Source organism: Mytilus galloprovincialis, chromosome 4 (genome assembly GCF_965363235.1).
Source record: "Mytilus galloprovincialis chromosome 4, xbMytGall1.hap1.1, whole genome shotgun sequence".
Lineage (NCBI taxonomy): Eukaryota > Metazoa > Mollusca > Bivalvia > Mytilida > Mytilidae > Mytilus > Mytilus galloprovincialis.
In genome coordinates, this window is record NC_134841.1 from 18,726,148 (window position 1) to 18,746,406 (window position 20,259).

At 31.9% G+C, this 20,259-nt stretch overlaps 1 protein-coding gene across 1 annotated transcript in view; it reads right to left on the bottom strand.

The window, feature by feature from the left end:
* The window catches only part of LOC143071538 (dynein axonemal assembly factor 9-like), a 39,655-nt gene that overhangs the window by 9,570 nt on the left and 9,826 nt on the right, over positions 1-20,259 (bottom strand). The window contains exons 8-24 of the mRNA XM_076245905.1: positions 19,585-19,688; positions 18,907-19,053; positions 18,305-18,384; positions 17,385-17,474; positions 16,905-17,043; positions 16,299-16,387; positions 15,650-15,802; positions 14,836-14,912; positions 12,907-12,955; positions 12,123-12,204; positions 11,426-11,514; positions 10,963-11,049; positions 9,374-9,480; positions 8,905-8,979; positions 8,356-8,534; positions 7,444-7,509; positions 2,160-2,253 (exon numbers count right to left, since the gene is read on the bottom strand). Coding sequence (XP_076102020.1) covers positions 2,160-2,253; positions 7,444-7,509; positions 8,356-8,534; positions 8,905-8,979; positions 9,374-9,480; positions 10,963-11,049; positions 11,426-11,514; positions 12,123-12,204; positions 12,907-12,955; positions 14,836-14,912; positions 15,650-15,802; positions 16,299-16,387; positions 16,905-17,043; positions 17,385-17,474; positions 18,305-18,384; positions 18,907-19,053; positions 19,585-19,688 — 1,707 coding nt within the window. The remainder of the gene's footprint in view (positions 1-2,159; positions 2,254-7,443; positions 7,510-8,355; positions 8,535-8,904; positions 8,980-9,373; positions 9,481-10,962; positions 11,050-11,425; positions 11,515-12,122; positions 12,205-12,906; positions 12,956-14,835; positions 14,913-15,649; positions 15,803-16,298; positions 16,388-16,904; positions 17,044-17,384; positions 17,475-18,304; positions 18,385-18,906; positions 19,054-19,584; positions 19,689-20,259) is intronic.

Sequence of the window (20,259 nt, forward strand, 5' to 3'; positions counted from 1 at the left end):
TGACTCACAACCAATCTTAGATCTAATGAGGTCATGGACAGATAGACTAACAATCAGACCATACACCAAATATAGTGTCTTACATGACTTACAACCAATCTTAGATCTAATGAGGTCATGGACAGATAGACTAACAATCAGATCATACACCAAATATAGTGTCTAACATGACTTACAACCAATCTTAGATCTAATGAGGTCATGGACAGATAGACTAACAATCAGACCATACACCAAATATAGTGTCTTACATGACTTACAACCAATCTTAGATCTAATGAGGTCATGGACAGATAGACTAACAATCAGACCATACACCAAATATAGTGTCTTACATGACTTACAACCAATCTTAGATCTAATGAGGTCATGGACAGATAGACTAACAATCAGACCATACACCAAATATAGTGTCTTACATGACTTACAACCAATCTTAGATCTAATGAGGTCATGGACAGATAGACTAACAATCAGACCATACACCAAATATAGTGTCTTACATGATTCACAACCAATCTTATATCTAATGAGGTCATGGACAGATAGACTAACAATCAGACCATACACCAAATATAGTGTCTTACATGACTCACAACCAATCTTAGATCTAATGAGGTCATGGACAGATAGACTAACAATCAGACCATACACCAAATATAGTGTCTTACATGACTTACAACCAATCTTAGATCTAATGAGGTCATGGACAGATAGACTAACAATCAGACCATACACCAAATATAGTGTCTTACATGACTTACAACCAATCTTAGATCTAATGAGGTCATGGACAGATAGACTAACAATCAGACCATACACCAAATATAGTGTCTTACATGATTCACAACCAATCTTAGATCTAATGAGGTCATGGACAGATAGACTAACAATCAGACCATACACCAAATATAGTGTCTTACATGACTCACAACCAATCTTAGATCTAATGAGGTCATGGACAGATAGACTAACAATCAGACCATACACCAAATATAGTGTCTTACATGATTCACAACCAATCTTAGATCTAATGAGGTCATGGACAGATAGACTAACAATCAGACCATACACCAAATATAGTGTCTTACATGACTCACAACCAATCTTAGATCTAATGAGGTCATGGACAGATAGACTAACAATCAGATCATACACCAAATATAGTGTCTTACATGACTTACAACCAATCTTAGATCTAATGAGGTCATGGACAGATAGACTAACAATCAGACCATACACCACATATAGTGTCTTACATGATTCACAACCAATCTTAGATCTAATGAGGTCATGGACAGATAGACTAACAATCAGACCATACACCAAATATAGTGTCTAACATGATTCACAACCAATCTTAGATCTAATGAGGTCATGGACAGATAGACTAACAATCAGACCATACACCAAATATAGTGTCTTACATGACTCACAACCAATCTTAGATCTAATGAGGTCATGGACAGATAGACTAACAATCAGACCATACACCAAATATAGTGTCTTACATGATTCACAACCAATCTTAGATCTAATGAGGTCATGGACAGATAGACTAACAATCAGATCATACACCAAATATAGTGTCTTACATGATTCACAACCAATCTTAGATCTAAGTTTTTTTGTGCAATCAACTCCTGGCCTTTTTAAACAAGAACGTGGTCATAGTACATGGATGCCCCCTCCACACTATAATTTTCTATGTTCAATGGACCGTGAAAATGGGGGAAATTTCTGATTAGAAAGATCATATCATTAGGAAAATGTGTACTAAGTTTCAAGTTGATTGGACTTGAACTTCATCAAAACTACTTTGACCAAAAACTTTAACCTGAAGCTGGACAAACGGACCCACAGACCAGAAAACATAATGCCAATAAATGAGGTATAAAAAAACTTGGCATTAACAAAAACAGATGAACCCTGCCAGAAAACTTGAACCCCATCCAATTTTTCCATTTACCAAATATAGTTGATCTATTTTTAAGTATTTAAGAAACAGACAAAAGCATGAAGACAAAATATTGACTAATGAACCATGAAAATGATTCCAAATTTCGGAAAGCCTTGGCTTGTAGATTCATCTTTAGAATGCTTCTGTGAAAAAAAAAATCCAGAATATCTTGTAACTAAAAAAATGGTAATGATCTTACAAGGATGAATTTCCTGTTTCTCTCCATCAAAGCTGACAAACCGTGTACCATTATAAAACCATCCTTCTGGTAATGGATCTAAATGATGCTCGGACTGTAAGAAATAGAAAAGAGGCATGTTAGAAGGTCAAGGATTGAAGTATTTAAAATATTTATTATATATGTGCATACTGTGGATTCATTTATTTTTGTGTGTACCAATTTTCATGGATAAAGGAAATCTTATTATGTTTGTGGATACTTTTTTTTTTTGCCACATTTTTAGTCTTGAATCTGTACCCAGCTAGGAGTGACTTTGTTGTTGATTTGAAATTTCCAAGTATGTCTTAAACATAACTGATGAAATGCACATTTAGTGCATCAAATGTTACTGCTTGATATATTATATATATTTTATATGTAAACTTCTTTTAAGTACAAATAATATTAATTCAACTTAGGATCTACTTTAGGAGAAAATATATACAAGGGGTACAATCAAAATCACGTGATGGATATACACACACCGGAAGTAACAGTCGAGCAGACCGCTTGAAAGGTAAGTAGTCGTATTTACTTGTTTATATCAATAAAATTTAATAAATAAGGTAGTGCACCGAATGTCGGATACTATCTAGTTTTTAAATACACAATTATCCTTGCTGGAAAGCGTGCAGTTAATGCTAACACTTCGACACAGTTCCAAAATTTCACCAGATAACACACACACTTCATGTGTTTTTATAACAAAATTTCTGAAAAGTCAATGTTATGGGAGTTTTTAGTGGAAAAAGAATGCATTTTATAATTCATCATCTTTAATTTTGATTTAATCAATCAAATAATTACGATAAATGGTCGTTTGACAGGAGAATAGCCGATTTTCACAAATGATACCACACACACACCCCATTAATTTAACGGATAACACACACACACACATACCGAAACTGAAGGTATGTACAAAGTTTCAAACAAAGTCAAATGATATATTTTACTACATTATACTAAAAACATAAGAACAATTTAATATAAGCCTTAACCTATATAACATTTTAATTGAAAAGCAATCTCTCATCGCTTTAATTTTCTTATATGTTGCGTGGTGTATCTTACAAAACCTGATTAGAGGTCTTATAAATTTATACAAGTGAACTCGGAATGGTGTTCTGTTAAAAAAAAACATTTTACAGAATACGTAAAAGCATGGCATGATCCAATCACAAGTCGCACAAATGTTGCCGCAAATACTAGCCAAAATTTCATTATTTATACGAGATAAACTTAAATAATGTTTAAGCCCGCCGCATTTTTGCGCCTGTCCCAAGTCAGGAGCCTCTGGCCTTTGTTAGTCTTGTATTATTTTAATTTTAGTTTATTGTGTACAATTTGGAAATTAGTATGGCGTTCATTATCACTGGACTAGTATATATTTGTTTAGGGGCCAGCTGAAGGACGCCTCCGTGTGCGGGAATTTCTCGCTACATTGAAGACCTGTTGGTGACCCTCTGCTGTTGTTTTTTATTTGGTCGGGTTGTTGTCTCTTTGACCAATTCCCCATTTCCATTCTCAATTTTGTTTAGACTATAAACTCATGAAGACAACCACTTAAAACGAACTGCATGTCATGATGATTGTTTGTTTTTACGTTCTTTGCGATTAGCTTAAATAATGTGTGTGTGTTATCCGTTGTTTTTTTTCGGTGTGTGTGGTATCATTTTTGAAAATTGGATTTTCGACAATAAACCAAGCGTTTATCGTAAATCAAAGCACCAAAGGGTGCTATAGGCAGTTAATCAAAAACCCAAAGGCAAACTTGGCCAAGTTCAGATGAATAGTGTAAAGAATTAGTCAAAATATTTATCTCAGGCATTGTTCTCAGCTATTTCTAAAGTATCAAATAACATGAATAATGCTTGTACAGTAATGTTTATGTTATGCAATCCTACCACTTTCAAAAGTTATTTCCAATTTATATTTATAAAGATTCAATGTCTGAGATTATACACATACACTGTCCTATGATAGGGGAGAGTTTTGTGCCAGTTAAGATGTTTAAGCGGCCACATTCTGTATGCACCTGTCCATAGTGAGGACCCGCTAATGTGGTGAGTGTTGCTGTATATCATATTTATTTTTCAAAATTGCTTTGTAAATTTTTTTTTAATTTTAATTTCTTGTGTATACTTCTGATTTTAGTGTATGTCCAAGTTATTGTAAATGCTCTTTTGTTCCAACGTTGGAAAGTTCCGGGCGGAAAGAACTCACTAGCCGAAAAGTTCCAGAGGAACTTATTATTATGTGTTACTTTGTTCTTCCTCTGATTTAAAAGTTCCACCGGAACAAAGTGACTAGTTGAAATAGTCTACATTTTCGTTATTATGTAAAGGGGCCAGCAAAAGCAATCCTTTGGGTGTAGGAGTTTCTCCCTGCATTAAAGATCCATTGGTAACCTTCGACAGTTGTCTGCTCTTAGATCAGGTTATTGTCTATATGACACATTCCCCATTTTCATTCTCAATTTTATTAGACACTGGCTACGGTTACATGGAAATGTAACAACAATAAAAATATTATTGTTACACTGGTGACTAATTGCCGGAATGCAAAGTTGGGCGAGGAACTGATTTATTACGAATGTAACAATAATAACTGAGGCTACGGTTACATTACGCTGAGATTAATAGTAATCTCTGCATTACGTTATTGTTACCGGGGGGTACATGAAAAACAGCAATATACGCTAGATTTATTAAACTTAAATCTTCTATAGTTGTATTGCTTAATTCTTTCATACATTTTGTATATACAAAACAATACTTGTATAATACTCATTCTCGGATCCAGGGGGGGGGGGGGGTTGCCGATCAATGCATTTGAATGGGATCATATAGTTGGATCCCCCCTTTATCAAATGGCTAGATCCACCTCTGATACTGATAAAAAATAAATATTATTCAACAAATGCTGCATAACTTGAATAGTTTTACGTATTAATGGTTTTGTGTTCCTAAAGATACTACTCAAGATTAGGAGTGCCAAAGGCGAAAAATATAGTTCAATGGTTTCACTTTTTTAAAGTATTAAACTGCACACCTTCTCTTATTACTGTCATTATACTTTGGGGGGGGGGGGCTATGGTTTTTTTTGTTTCCAGTTTTTTGAGAAAAAAATAATTTGTTTTTGTTTCTGAGAAAAAAAAATTGTTTGTTTCACCCTCAGCTGCCACTATATGTAATGCTAAAATTGAAAGAAAAAAATTGTTTTCGACTTGTCGCGAAAAAAATAGATTGTTTTTCGCCACAGGCGAAAAAAAAAATTTGTCCAGAAAAAAAACCATACCCCCCCCCCCCCCCCCCCAGAAAATCAAATGGTTGCTGCCTAATATCATAATAAAAAAACCATTTATTTAAACTTTAAATAACTGTAATAGTAGGAATTAAGAAAAACTCGTTTGTAACTTCAACTTGTTGAAAACAAACGTTTCTCGAGCCTCGTTAATCGTTACCTTTTTATCGTATCATGCGATTTCTTTTCACATTATTTTCATGGGGAAATCGTTAACCAGCATAAAGTTGCTGAAGGAACCGCATAGAATTGATTCAAGAAACTTAACGAGTGTTAAAATGTGAAAATTTTTAAAAAGAAACATTATAACTAACTCGAATAATTCAGCGCCCTCTATCCACTACTTTTCTCATCGTTAATGGAGTGATCGAAGTGATCGTAATATAACGACTGGATTATTCGGGTTACATTATAACAAAAAAGTCGTATTTTTATTTTTCTGTACCGGAAATCGAAAAGTCCTTGTAAATCAAAAACAATTGCGGTGTGATACGCGTCACAGATTCGGACTTAATATTTTACAGAATATGCGACTTTGGAAGTTGAATAATGCCGTCCTTTAGCAAACAGTTGTCAAAGTTTTAATCTCAATATTTATTGAAGCACATTGAGCTAAATCAAAGCACGTGTAGCATTATGTTACATTGTAATTAACTGGCCACCCGCTGATTGATACTTCGACACAAAGATAAGATTGTAACAACAGCAGGGGTCCAGTTAAACATTGTAACACCATGGAAGTATTATATTGACAATCAATATTGTCAATATAATACTTCCATGATAACAACAACTTTATTTTACAAGCATGAAGGAAGTCATTTGCGAGATAACGGAATAATATTAAGAAGAATACAAATGAGCATACATTTAAGATTACTGAATTTAGATGATTTAAATAATCTCAATCATTTCAGACAAAAAAATGAATAAAATGATTAATAATAAAGTACCTATGTATCATCAGAATCCTCCCAATTTAAAAGGTACGTAAATTTCGTCTTCTATGTAATTTGAAATTGCCGCAAACTTATATCAGCTGATCAATAGACTACTGACGTATGTAATACGTATCGATGACAAACAATATTCCTACGACTTTTGCCATTTGGGAAATGTAAACGACTCATCTTTATAGATTTTCGGCGATCAAATATTTCATACAATTGTTCTTTGACATCTTAACCAACAGCACAGGGAATAATAAACTATAGAAGGATTTCTATCGAGCACTACTTCCTATGTGCAACTTCAAAACTTTTGGGAAAATCGACGTCCATTTAACATTTTTATGGTAATATTTTTTATATTCCAGAATAAAAAGTATGAAAAAAGTGTCCAATTAGTTATAAATAACATGATAGCCAGCCAGATAATAAAAGTGGCACATATTTCAGCATTTTTTGGGTTGAACATAAATCTAGGGTGCTCGCATAAAGCAGCTTAACTGCTTAAAAAAATTATTGTATAAATCAATAGTAGCGGTGTTGAATTGAGACATGCATTTATTTTGCCAAACAAATCATAAAGAAAACAATTTTATGAAATTTTGATTAAAAATATTCAAAGTGTGTGGTTATCCGTTGAAAAAATATTGAGTGTGTGTGTTATCCGTCGAAAATTTGAAACTGTGTCGAAGTGTTTGCAATAACTGCACGCTTTCTAGCAAAAACAATTGTGTATTTTAAAACTACATACTATCCGACATTCGGTGTGCCAACTTATTAATCAAAATTTAATTGATAAAAACAAGAAAATGCAACTACTAACTTTTCAAGTGGCGATTTCGACTGGAACTTCCGGTGTGCGTATATCCATCACGTGATTTTGATTGTACCCCTTGATATATGTCTCAATGAAAGTCCTTATACAGTGTGCAATATTTTTAATCAAGAAACTAAGTTAATAAGTAAACAACTTTCTATAAATTTCAGTAAATAATTTGCACAAGGCTTACATGAATTTTCTTTATTTCCTCTTTCTTTAAATCTTTTTTCTCTATCAACTTTTTCTTCTGTGGTATCTAAAAAGTGAAAAATACAAATTTGTAAACCAGATTTCAATCAAACTAAATACCAAAGAAATTGATTTGGTAATGGCAAGTATCAGTAATACAAAGCATAAATAAGTATTGCAACATATACAAGCAGAAAATAAATATGGTTTTTGTTACTGCTGATTGAAGAAAGGAGTCTGTTAACTTATTTCAACGGAATATTTCTACTATCTTTTTTATATTTGAAAAACTACATTGGTATATCTGAACGCACATGTTCTAAGCCAGTCTTTCACTATTTTATGTAATACCTGTTTCGCACATGCTTTAAGCCAGTCTTTCCCTTTTTTATGTAATATCTGTTTATCACATGTTGTAAGCCAGTCTTTCACTATTTTATGTAATACCTGTTTAGCACATGTTCTGAGCCAGTCTTTCACTATTTTATTTGTTTATCACATGTTCTAAGCCAGTCTTTCACTATTTTATGTAATACCTGTTTCGCACATGCTTTAAGCCAGTCTTTCCCTTTTTTATGTAATATCTGTTTAGCACATGTTCTGAGCCAGTCTTTCACTATTTTATGTGTTTATCACATGTTCTAATCCAGTCTTTCACTATTTTATGTAATACCTGTTTAGCACATGTTCTAAGCCAGTCTTTCCCTATTCTATGTAAAACCTGTTTAGCACATGTTCTAAGCCAGTCTTTCACTATTTTATGTAATATTTGTTTAGCACATGTTCTAAGCCAGTCTTTCACTATATTATGTAATACCTGTTTAGCACATGCTCTAAGCCAGTCTTTCCCTATTTTTTGTTATACCTGTTTAGCACATGTTCTAAGCCATTCTTTCCCTATTTTATGTAATACCTGTTTAGCACATGCTCTAAGCCAGTCTTTGAGGGCTTTTTCTTGTAGATTACATCCTGTAAATGACATGAAGAATTGATGATGTCCATCACCATTCTGTAACCCTACATGTCCATTAGAGACAATAGATAGGGAATCAGTTAATGTAGCATACTTTACTTCGGTTGTCTGTGAAGAGTCTACAAAATAATACAAAGTAAAAATTTAGTTTATTATATAAGCATTTATTGGTGATCTGTTGATTTATCTATTTTCATGGGTACCAATTTTCATAGATTGGCAAAAAATTGCCTTTTCATGGATATGTGATTTCATGGTTTTGGCAATGTCTGCATACAACCTGATAGATAATTTGTAATTCGTTGAAAAACTAAATCGTGGCTCACCTGTATCAACCAACACCATGATAATTGATATTCAATGAATAATAATGAATTCTAGTACTGTAAATTTAGAAATTATTGCAATGTTTTTATTATTGCGAAGTTATATGTTTAAACATAGTTCAATTTTTGCATGGGTTCAGTTATTTAGTACTTTATATCTTACCACCAAACTGGACCTGACCATCCACAAAGTAAACATTGCCTTCAAAGGGATATGGTTTAAATGAAGACTTTAACTCTGTAATAAACAAATGTAGGATAACAATATTTGTAAGTATGTCTATGTGTAATGTACACAAAAAGTTAAGATTGATTCTTCTGAACAATATCTTTTATTGTAATATAAATAGAAAATTGTAAAAAGGCTGCAGTGGTTTAAAGGATGTCTACCAAAAATATTTCTTCACCACAAAGTTTTTAAGTTCTGATCTAAACATACCATTCACTTTTTTCATATTTTTGAATGTTATCTGCTTTTCAATGAAAAAAAATCATAATATTTGAGATTGAAGGAAAAGTCAATGAGACTGCAATCTAGCAACACATTAAAATGAGATGTAGGGAACAATTTCTATATAAGATAATAAACAAACAAAGCAGACAAGTGACTGAAAATAATAAGCAAGATTTACCTCTTAATTTGTTGATAAGCAGCTGTCTTTCTAAGGGTCTTTTAAATTTCAGCACACACTTTTGTAGGATTACTGATGGCGGGTGGTTCTTCTGAAGTCCTAAAGACCTACAAATTAAAAGCACAATATAATATAGGTTTTGTATGTTTATAATGATAGCAAAAACTAACAGTGTCAGATTATGATCAAATTCTGTTTTGATTAATTTAGGACAAAATATTTAACCTTTTTCAACTTTGGACCAATATAGAATAAACATTCTTACTGATTACCTTCAGGATTAACACCTTTAACATCGTTTTCTACATTTACCCAGGTATCCAAATTATTTTTGCAAAGAATTCAGCTTAAGCTAAAGCTAGGAGTCGTCTTAAACTTGCAGTGAGGTCAGAGTTTGTTCACTCCGAGTTGAGATATTACTGGGACTTTGAGATGAAAAACAGCAATAAAAGCGCTGTTCTTTACTTTTTGTTTGTTTGTTTGTTGTGCCTTTACAGTTAGCGATTTTGTGTCATGAATGGATACACTATATCCTTTGATTTTCTATTATAAGGTTTAACATGATTGTAGGTCTAGCTGTGAAATCAAGCACACATAATAATAGGCATCACTGAATACAATTCAAAACAAGAATGTGTCCCCAGTACACTGATGCCCAATCAGCACTATCATTTTCTATGTTCAGTGGACCGTGAAAATGGGGGAAAATCTCTAATTTGGCATTAGAATTAGAAAGATCATATCTTAGGGAACATGTGTACTAAGTTTCAAGTTGATTGGACTTCAACTTTATCAAAAACTACCTAGACCAAAAACTTTAACCTGAAGCGGGACGAACAGACAGACAGACAAACCAGAAAACATAATGCCCATTAATGGGGCATAATAAAAATAAGGAGATGTGGTATGATTGACAATGAAACAACTATCAATGAAGACCAAAAGACAAAGATAATGAAATCTGAAAAGTTGTCATTTCCCTTCAAAAGCCTGTTCTCATGGTAGGAAAACTTATTGCAGACACTTAATTAAGGATAGAGACAATTTTAGGACAGAAAGAAGTGATATAAGTTTAGTTGAATTCTATCATGTAGTAATGATTGTTCAATATTTTTGTTACAATCAATTCACTGATGAGTAAAAAATGCAAATGGAAAACAACTAAATGAATAGATTCAAGAATAAAAAGGATACAGAATTAATTTGTACTTCATAATAATTGTATAAGGAGTTACTGATCAAGTTTGATGGGCAATATTGTTGAACAACCTCTGGGTCATAATGTGAATTGGCCTTGTAGTTATAAACGTTCTGTTTTGACCAAACTATTCAGTCTTAGTATACTTTAGTTTGCTGTAACCAAATGGTATTTAATTTATACACATGCTCATCACCACAAAACACAAACCAAGTTAGAATTCATGTGGCATCACTTTTACTGTTCTTGAGTTATGTCCATTTATAATGTTATGTACAAGCAGAGGCATCATCTGTGTCAATGGATACATTCTCCATATATTTTATTACAATCTTTTTAATCTGCTGGACACATAAAAATATCAAGATATGACTTAGACTAAATATCTTACCATCCTGGATACAACAGGTGTCGTGCTCTGACCTTTGACTTTTCCATAAAGGCTGTTTCTGATAACACAGCATCTATATCCATACTCCTGGAAATAAAATGACATTCATGATAGGTTTAATTTAAAAAATTGTAGTTCAATAAAGAAATGAATCTGATCAAATTGATTTTAAAAATAACCATTGAAGTTATTCAATTTTAGTGCTGACCTTTGTCACTCTAATAACATAAGGCATCAACTGACAAGATACTGTCCTTTACTTATCAAATTTTTAGTATATTTATCATAGTTATCAAGATATTTGGTTAATAACTAAAAAAAAAATTCTATAGCACACCGCAGGAGCAATGATGCTCATAAATTATTGTGGACAACAAACCAGAGAGATGGACAAGCTGAATCTTTGTTTTTGGGCCCTTTTCATATGATTAGAAAATCAATATAAAATCACCAAAATACATACCTTGTTATCTCCCCTTTGTCTGCTAAAAAGAAGGATACATCTGAGTTTACAGATCTGATCAATTTCTGTAGGTCATCTAATGCTGAATTCTGTAAAAGATAACAATTACATACAAAGATCAAACACAGTGTTACAATAGAAATTGTCAGAATTGAAATAAAAAAATCCTATTTTCTTTTCTGGGCCTTTATAGCTGACCATACATATTTTTTTTCGTTGTTGAAGGCCTTATGGTTGCCTATAATTGCTTACTGCCACTTCATTTGAACTCTGTTAGATATTTGTCTCATTAGCAATCATACCATATTTCCTTATTTTCATATATACTGTAAATTCACTAATTATTGCGTGCATTTATTATTGCGATTTTGTCATTTTAGACTAAAATGCAATTTCATTTTTACGATATTGAAAAAAGTCCTGTTTAATTCATATAAACAATATTTCAAAATGTGAGTTTTAACTATTGCGATTATAGCCCTGTCGCATTTTTTGCAATAATAAAAACTTCGCAATAATTTCTGAATTTACAGTAGACAAAAATATATAACATATTGGTAATAAATCAATATATGGAACACTCAAACTCCAATTACAATTTTTAGATAATGGTCTACAGATTCTAAATACAAGTGAATCTAATTCGTCACTTTACAGCTTTCATTTCCTTAATTTTGTATTTACAAATAATACTCACATTAATTGATGTTGATGAGGTAAATAAGATGGAATTGACCCAACCTTGAGCACATTGATTTAACAACACTGGGAATGTCATTCTGTAAAATGTAGGATAAATAATAATAATATATTACAACAAAATTATTTTCATTTACATGTGTGCGTTATTTTATTTGGCAGCATTTTGTTCAAGGTTATGGTTGTCCTTCTGAATTGTTTAACATCTCACCCCTTATTTTATTGATTTTGTATTTACATTGTGTCATAGGTCAATTTATTCGTTCAGTGTATGCTCACTTGTTTTTGTTAATACGTCTTTCATTGAGATGAGCCATTTCAATTGATATTTTACAATGTGTCTTTCTATGTTGTGATGTTACACTATTGTTTCAGAAAAGGGTCAAGGTTGGTACCTATTGAATCATTTAAACCAGCTGCATTTGTTTGCACCTGTCCTGTTGTTCAGTGGTTGTTGTTTGTTGATGCGGTTCTTAAGTGTTTCTCTTTTCTCATTTTTTAATATAGATTATTAGACCGTTGGTTTTTCTGTTTAAATGGTTCTACACTAGTCATTTTTGATGACCTTTAAAGCTTGCTGTTCTGCGTGAGCAAAGGCTCTGTGTTGAGGAACGTACTTTGACCTATGACCTCACAAAATTTTAGTCCCAAACATGCAAAAGTACTTTTCTAAAATATGGAAACATGATGATTGTTAATTCCAATCATACAACTGCTTAAATTCAAACACTTTTAAAATTCAATTAATAAATGTTTTATCAACTTTATATGCTGATTCTTACCTATGATTTATGAAGGAATGCATTGGATCTATACAAACAGTGACAGCACCTGTAATAGTAAAAGTTTATAATTATTTAACATTAAAATATGAATAAAGGGTGATGCAGTTTTTTCTATAATCTTTCATCAATCCTTTTGTTTGCTTTTCAATTTACATGAAATGAGTGACAATTTCTATTACATACCTTGTTACATAAATGGATAGATTTTTAACTATTTTCTTTTATTTCTTTTTATAAGATTTATTACAAAACAAACAAAACCCAATTTTTGAAATAGCAATAGCTACACTAAGTTCTTTTGTACATGTGTTTATCTATTTCGTGACACTGATAGTTGATTAGAAATCAGTAATAATAATTATAACAGGAATCATCCTTATCAGACACATCTTCAAATAGACTGTTCTTATGTAAATTAAAATATAAGCTCATTAAATCAGTGAGCCCAGTTAAAACAAGAGTGCACACGCTGAAATGTCTCGCCTTCTATACTGATCATTGATATTATGTTGATAGTCCTAAGTAAAAAGCTAAGCTTTATAACAACTGTACCATAAACTTAACATTAACCAAGATAACTAAACAAAGACCAATGAACCTTGAAAATGAGGTCAAGGTCAGATGAACCATGCCAGGCAGACATGTACAGCTAACAATGCTTCTATACAACATATAACAGGCTATTATTTGAACTTGGAATTATTTTTAATTATGGAATTTGCATAATTTCTTGTGGTGGAAATTTTTACTAAATTCCATGTTTATTCTGTACTCAAATGTTCTGCGCTGCGCACAACACTTTCTATTACAAAGAAGATAGTACATTTTCAATAGAATGTACTGTGCCGCGCACAACACTATCTATACAAAATACATTGTATGGAAAGTGTTATGATCCTCTCAAAACATTATAATACATTTTTTTTACCAAATAATCATGGAATATATTAAAAATTTCCAGCACAAGAAATTATGCAAATTCCATAATTAAAAATAATTCCAAGTTCAAATAATAGCCTGTTATATATAGTTGACCTATTACTTATAGTTTAAGAAAAATAGACCAAAACACAAAAACTTAACACTGTGCAATGAACCGTGAAAATGAGGTCACGGTCAAATAAAACCTGCGCGACTGACATAAAGATCATTAAATATTTCCATACACCAAATATAGTTGACCTATGGCATATAGTATTAGATAAAAAGCCCAAAACTCAAAAACTTAACTTTGACCACTGAACCATGAAAATGAGGTCAAGGTCACATGACATCTGCCCGCTAGACATGTACACCTTACAATCATTCCATACAACAAATATAGTAGACCTATTGCATATAGTATGAGAACAACAGACCAAAACACAAAAATTTAACTATAACCACTGAACCATGAAAATGAGGTTAAGGTCAGATGACACCTGCCAGTTGGACATGTACACCTTACAGTCCTTCCATACACCGAATATACTAGCCCTATTGCTTATAGTATCTGAGATATGGACTTGACCACCAAAACTTAACCTTGTTCACTGATCCATGAAATGAGGTCGAGGTCAAGTGAAAACTGTCTGACAGACATGAGGACCTTGCAAGGTACGCACATATCATATATAGTTATCCTATTACTTATAATTAAAGAGAGAATTAAACATTACAAAAAATTTGAACTTTTTTTTCAAGTGGTCACTGAACCATGAAAATGAGGTCAAGGACATTGGACATGTGACTGACGGAAACTTCGTAACATGAGGCATCTATATACAAAGTATGAAGCATCCAGGTCTTCCACCTTCTAAAATATAAAGCTTTTAAGAAGTTAGCTAACGCCGCCGCCGTAGCCGCCGCCGCCGGATCACTATCCCTATGTCGAGCTTTCTGCAACAAAAGTTGCAGGCTCGACAAAAAACCATTGGTTATACATACCAATACTAAGTTTCTGTCTGACTTGTAAATCAGGATGATTTTTAATGGCAAGAATAACATCATATACATCCATTGACCTAAAATGAGAAAAACAGTTATACTAAATTTTTTAATCTGAACTTACTCTGCTAATCAAAACAAGTATACAAATTGCATTTGCTAATCAACTTATTATATTCTTTGTCACATCCATTGCTACTCAGTTTCAAAATAACAAGCTTTTCATAACACTAGTATATATATATTGATAGGGGATTATTAAAGGGACCAAAAGAGCTAAAAAAAAATAAAGGTCAATGTGCTTGTTTTCGAGATATTAGCCATTGAAATTTTGGCGGGAAAATGTTCTCTCTTGATTTTAAGTTTAAATGCTCAAAAACTATTAAAAAATAACAAGGGTTTTATAAGACTTTTACAGATGGCTTATAATTATACATGTAAAAGATTTATAAAAAAAAATGTTTTTTAAGGCATTCAAATGGATAAAACCAGAGGATTCCCAAAATCTGACAAAAATTCCAAAAATTTTGTGAAACAAACATCCTTAGCTAATAATGAACTGTTTTATCCTGCTTTTCACAATACCTAAATCCCTATTTTACAATTTTACAAAAAGAATGTACCGATTTAGTTTGGTTCAAAGGAGTTTGTTTTAATTATCAATCTCACACCGACTATAACAATACTCAAAACTTTTAAGAGTATCAAATGTTAATGATTACTTTTTTTGCTATAATACTGCCAGAAGAACTTGATATCATTAATACTCCTTACAGTGAGTAGTTCCTTACTTCCTATAAATCTGCTAGCTTACCCTGGTGTTACTAAGAGAACTCTAGATTTATGTTTTGGATCTGTCATGGATGACCTGTTTCTATGTGTTAATGACAGACTTTTCAGTGATTGGTTAAGCTGCTGAGGTATGAATGGTGTGGCCTGTGATAAATCTTGCTGCAAAACTGTCATACTACAATAAAATCACATAAAATAATTGCAATGCCATACTTGCCAACTTTTCAAAATCTCCTTTGGGTTTTTTATGAATAAGAGGACCTAATGCATACCTATACATGTCTTTAGTGTACTTAATTAGAATATATGAGGGTTTGAATGAGTAAACATGTGTTCTAATGTATTTTTCCTCTCCTCTGAATGCTTTTTGTGAAGTATTTAGTCTCAATAATTAAGTTTTATAATGGATAGGTCAACACCTCTCATGGGGATATCCTTCATAAAGCTGGAAAATTGGCAGGTCTGAAGTGCTACTAGATGAATGCAACTACTGTATTAAGATCATTTACAAAATAATCAAACAGAATAGAGGTATTTTGAGGTACTGCACCATAAGTTTCTTTTTGCATTAATCACAAGTTCAATCAGCTAGCATGTATTTCTTTACTTAACTAAAAGACTGTTCTAGTTTGAATGCAAATTTAGAAAAGACTTTTTGTGCAGATATTTACCTGAATCTATCTTTGGTGATTTTGACTAGAGTATTACAAAGATTTTCTTTATGACTTCCATCAATGCCAGCTATAATGTTAATGATGATCTGAAATATAAAAGATAAAATTTTGTTGATCCTTTATTTTCAAGATTAAGGTATATTTTTTTCTAAAACTTCAGCATGTTTTATTACCAGTTATATTGATCACACGTTTATAGCATCTGTATATTTGTACAGGATTTCAGAAACAATCATAAACTTAATCTATGATTTTCAGCTTATCTTTAGAGAAATACATTGACAATTATCTAGGTCAAATTAAAACAATTTCCCCCTAATACAGTGATTGTTCTCATTCTTTATTAGAATTGTCCAGGTAAGTTACTTATCTTATACATTATTATGTATAGAACATGTGTTGAATGCATTTTTATGAGATTGAATTTTGTTCTTTACATTCTCGATACACAAATAAGGAGATGTGGTATGATTGCTAATGAAATAGCTACCAGCAAGAGTTCAAATGATGAGGATATATGCAACAATAGAGTTGTTTCCCTTTAACCAACAGAGTTATGTTTGTTAATTAGGAAGTTAGTCATTTTTATCTGTAAATATCAACCTGATCTGTTTCTGATGACAGCACTTCAAATGTCCCACTAGACTCTGCTAATTCAGCCTCCCTATTTACTACCAGTGACAAATATTTCTCTTCAAATGGCACATTCCCTGCACTACCAGCAGAGAAATGGTACAGAAATCTGAAGAAGAATAAACATGCATAACTCACTTTGTTGCTATCTCCTTGCTAAACCATTATGAAACATTATACACTATTTAAACAGTGTAATGTGTTACCTAGGGTTCAATACTTTACTCCTTTTAAAAAAAAAAGTTTCCAATAGCAACAACAGAATTTTTTTTATTGCTAAATGATTATTCCCATTAAAATGCAAATAATGTAAGTGCTGTTAAAATGTTTAGCCAGTGAATATCAGGTATAGTTGACCCACATGACATTGTGACAATTTCAAGCTGAACAATCTTAAGCTCTATTTATATTATCTGTCAGTAAATTAAACATATAAAATAAGTGTGAAACCTGTCAATATTCTGTAGTGATGCTGTTGCCTTCCTAAATCCTGTCACTGTTTTTGTTGTATTGCTGTAGATATTCTGTAATACTTCATGTCTACAAAAATTATCATAAAAACATATAAGCACAGAAATAGATTTAAAGATTACACTTATTTTGGTCTAGTAAGAACAGGAATCTAAGTAATCTCAATATGTATCAGATTTGTTAACATTTTTATTGTAAGATATATAGTGTATGAAAAATTCTGATTTCTGAACATATTCAAGAATTATATCTGTGTTTGTCATATGTGCAGTTTCTGGATTTGCTATACATATTGAAGTTATGTTAGATTTTAAATCATGTGGAGAAGACTCAAAAGAATAAAATCTAGTTTAAAGCAACAAGTTTTCTGATATACCGGAATCCTAATTTTTCCATAAAAGCACATGGAGCTGCTTTCTAAAACAGAAGAAATTTAGCACACCATAAATCAACTTATCCCTAGAAAAATATTTTAGTGACCAGTCATGTCTCCATTATTTTATAAGTATCAAATAACAAGAATGTGTCCCCAGTACACAGATGCCCCACTCGCACTATCATTTTCTATGTTCAGTGGACAGTGAAATTGGGGTCAAAACTCTTAATTGGCATTAAAATTAGAAAGATCATATCATAAGGAACATGTGTACTAAGTTTCAAGTTGAATGGACTTCAACTTCATCAAAAACTACCTTGACCAAAAACTTTAACCTGAAGCGGGACGAACGGAAGCACGGACGAACGGACGTACAGACCAGAAAACATAATGCCTCTCTACTATCGTAGGTGGGGCATAATAATTCAGAATTTAGTTTTACATTTTGAAGGTTTCAGTCAACTTAAAATATCTTACTGGATAAATTTGAAAAATTCAAGGAAGGTAAAATGACTCAACTTACATTTGAGTAAAGCAGTCTGGTAGTTCCTGTATCTTTATCACACCTGGTAACTCAGATTCTTTCCTCCATTCTGGTAATACCTGAAAGGGAAATTTTCTTTTATTATGCTATATTGTCTCCTTGATTTTTACCTTAGACTCATAGTTTCCATAAGCTAGTAATGTTTCAAGATTTATAATATGTCTAATTAATGATACAGTTCCTTTTAAAAAAAATCTTCACTACGTTACAGATGCTGAGACAATTATTGTCTACAAACACAAAACATAGCTGATGTGTTGATAAATTGTTCTTCAGGGAGACAATCTAAAAGATGAATTCTTCAGCTGTTTCAAAAAAAGTTTTAAAAAAAATGCCAGTTTTCTACAATTCAGGCTGATTTCATTTGCTAGCCTGCCATAACCTGACATATAAATAACAGTGATATTTCATTTTATTACAGTTCCCTACCTTTTATGTACTGAGATATGTTTTTGTTTCCGTAATACAACCTGATCTCAGAGACTTTTATTACCCCACACTAAAGGGCCAAATACTTAACTGCACTGAAAAGGGCTTTTCAATAAAATAAGAAAATTCACCTACATATATCTAGTACTTACCACGGAATACATGTGTTTATATGCTTTAGACTTTGGATTGAAGGACACTAATATCAGGTTGTCATTGGAAACTAAGTAAGAAGGTAATGTTGACTTCATGGTAATCTTGATCTCTATCAGTAATATGGCAACTGATCTGGAATTGTCCTGAAAAATAAACAACATTTCTCTAATAAACATAATTTCAAATCATGCTATAAATAATAGATAAATGCCTATGAGGGTGTTAGCCAAATTGGGTGTATCTTATAAACCCCATTATATTATGGTTAATCCAAAACGTTTTCTATGATTTAGAAGCAGTGATTCTTCCAAGATTTTGACCATATGTAATCGAAAAGCACAATAAATTACATTTATGTTTGAAGAAAGTTTGACATAAATTTCAAAAATATCAACTTATATTTCAATATATCTGAATCTCACAATTAAAATTGTATCAGAAATTAATAATAATGGCTTTAAAATTGAGAATGGAAATTTCGGTGCCTAGGGCCGAAACATGTTGATCAATAAATTTCTGCAGCAGTACCTAAAGTGTTGTTGTTATAAGACTCTTTACAAATTATAAGTTGGTACATTAACTACACAGAATTTGTATACCAAAAACTTTAGCACTGAAGATAGACTGCTTGGACCAAAGAAACAAAATGTAAACAACTGGTTAATAATACTTACATCATCAAAGAACTGTAGAGATTTGATAATACTGTTATCTAATAGAACTGCACCAGTTTGTGGACAAAATAATGCTATCTTATGTTGATACATAAATAGACTGGCTGAAAAAATAAAAGTTTTTTTTCATTTTAAGGTAGATTGTGTGTCTTTTTCTGAGCATCCCTTCTGGGAATGTTGCATTTTATCTTTTTTTTTATTTTCTACCAAGTATCATTCAATACAAACAATAACATATAGTACTTGAAATTTAACTATCAAATTAATGAGTGCATTAAAATTTTCAGGAAAAATTTATCTGTTTAAGGCAGATATCAAAGACTTATATATTTAGACTATTAAGTGTCAATTTTTGTTTATCCTACAAATATTTAGCTCAATGGAACCTGCTTTAAAAGGTGGCTAACAAAGCTAGAAATTAAATTACAAATCATATTCTTAAAGCAAAATATCAACTGCAAAGATCCAATAAAAAATACTTTTCTCTTATCTTTTCAACAAATAAAATTGATGTCTGTAAAATTTGGTTAAGAGACCTTTCCCAAATGCTATACAATTTTTCGTTTTAAAAACAATCCACTACAGGTATATTATTAATTAATCAATTAAGTGATAGATTTCTCTTAGAAGAAATTTAAAGGTCTGAGTGAATAAACTATACAGAGAACAATACCT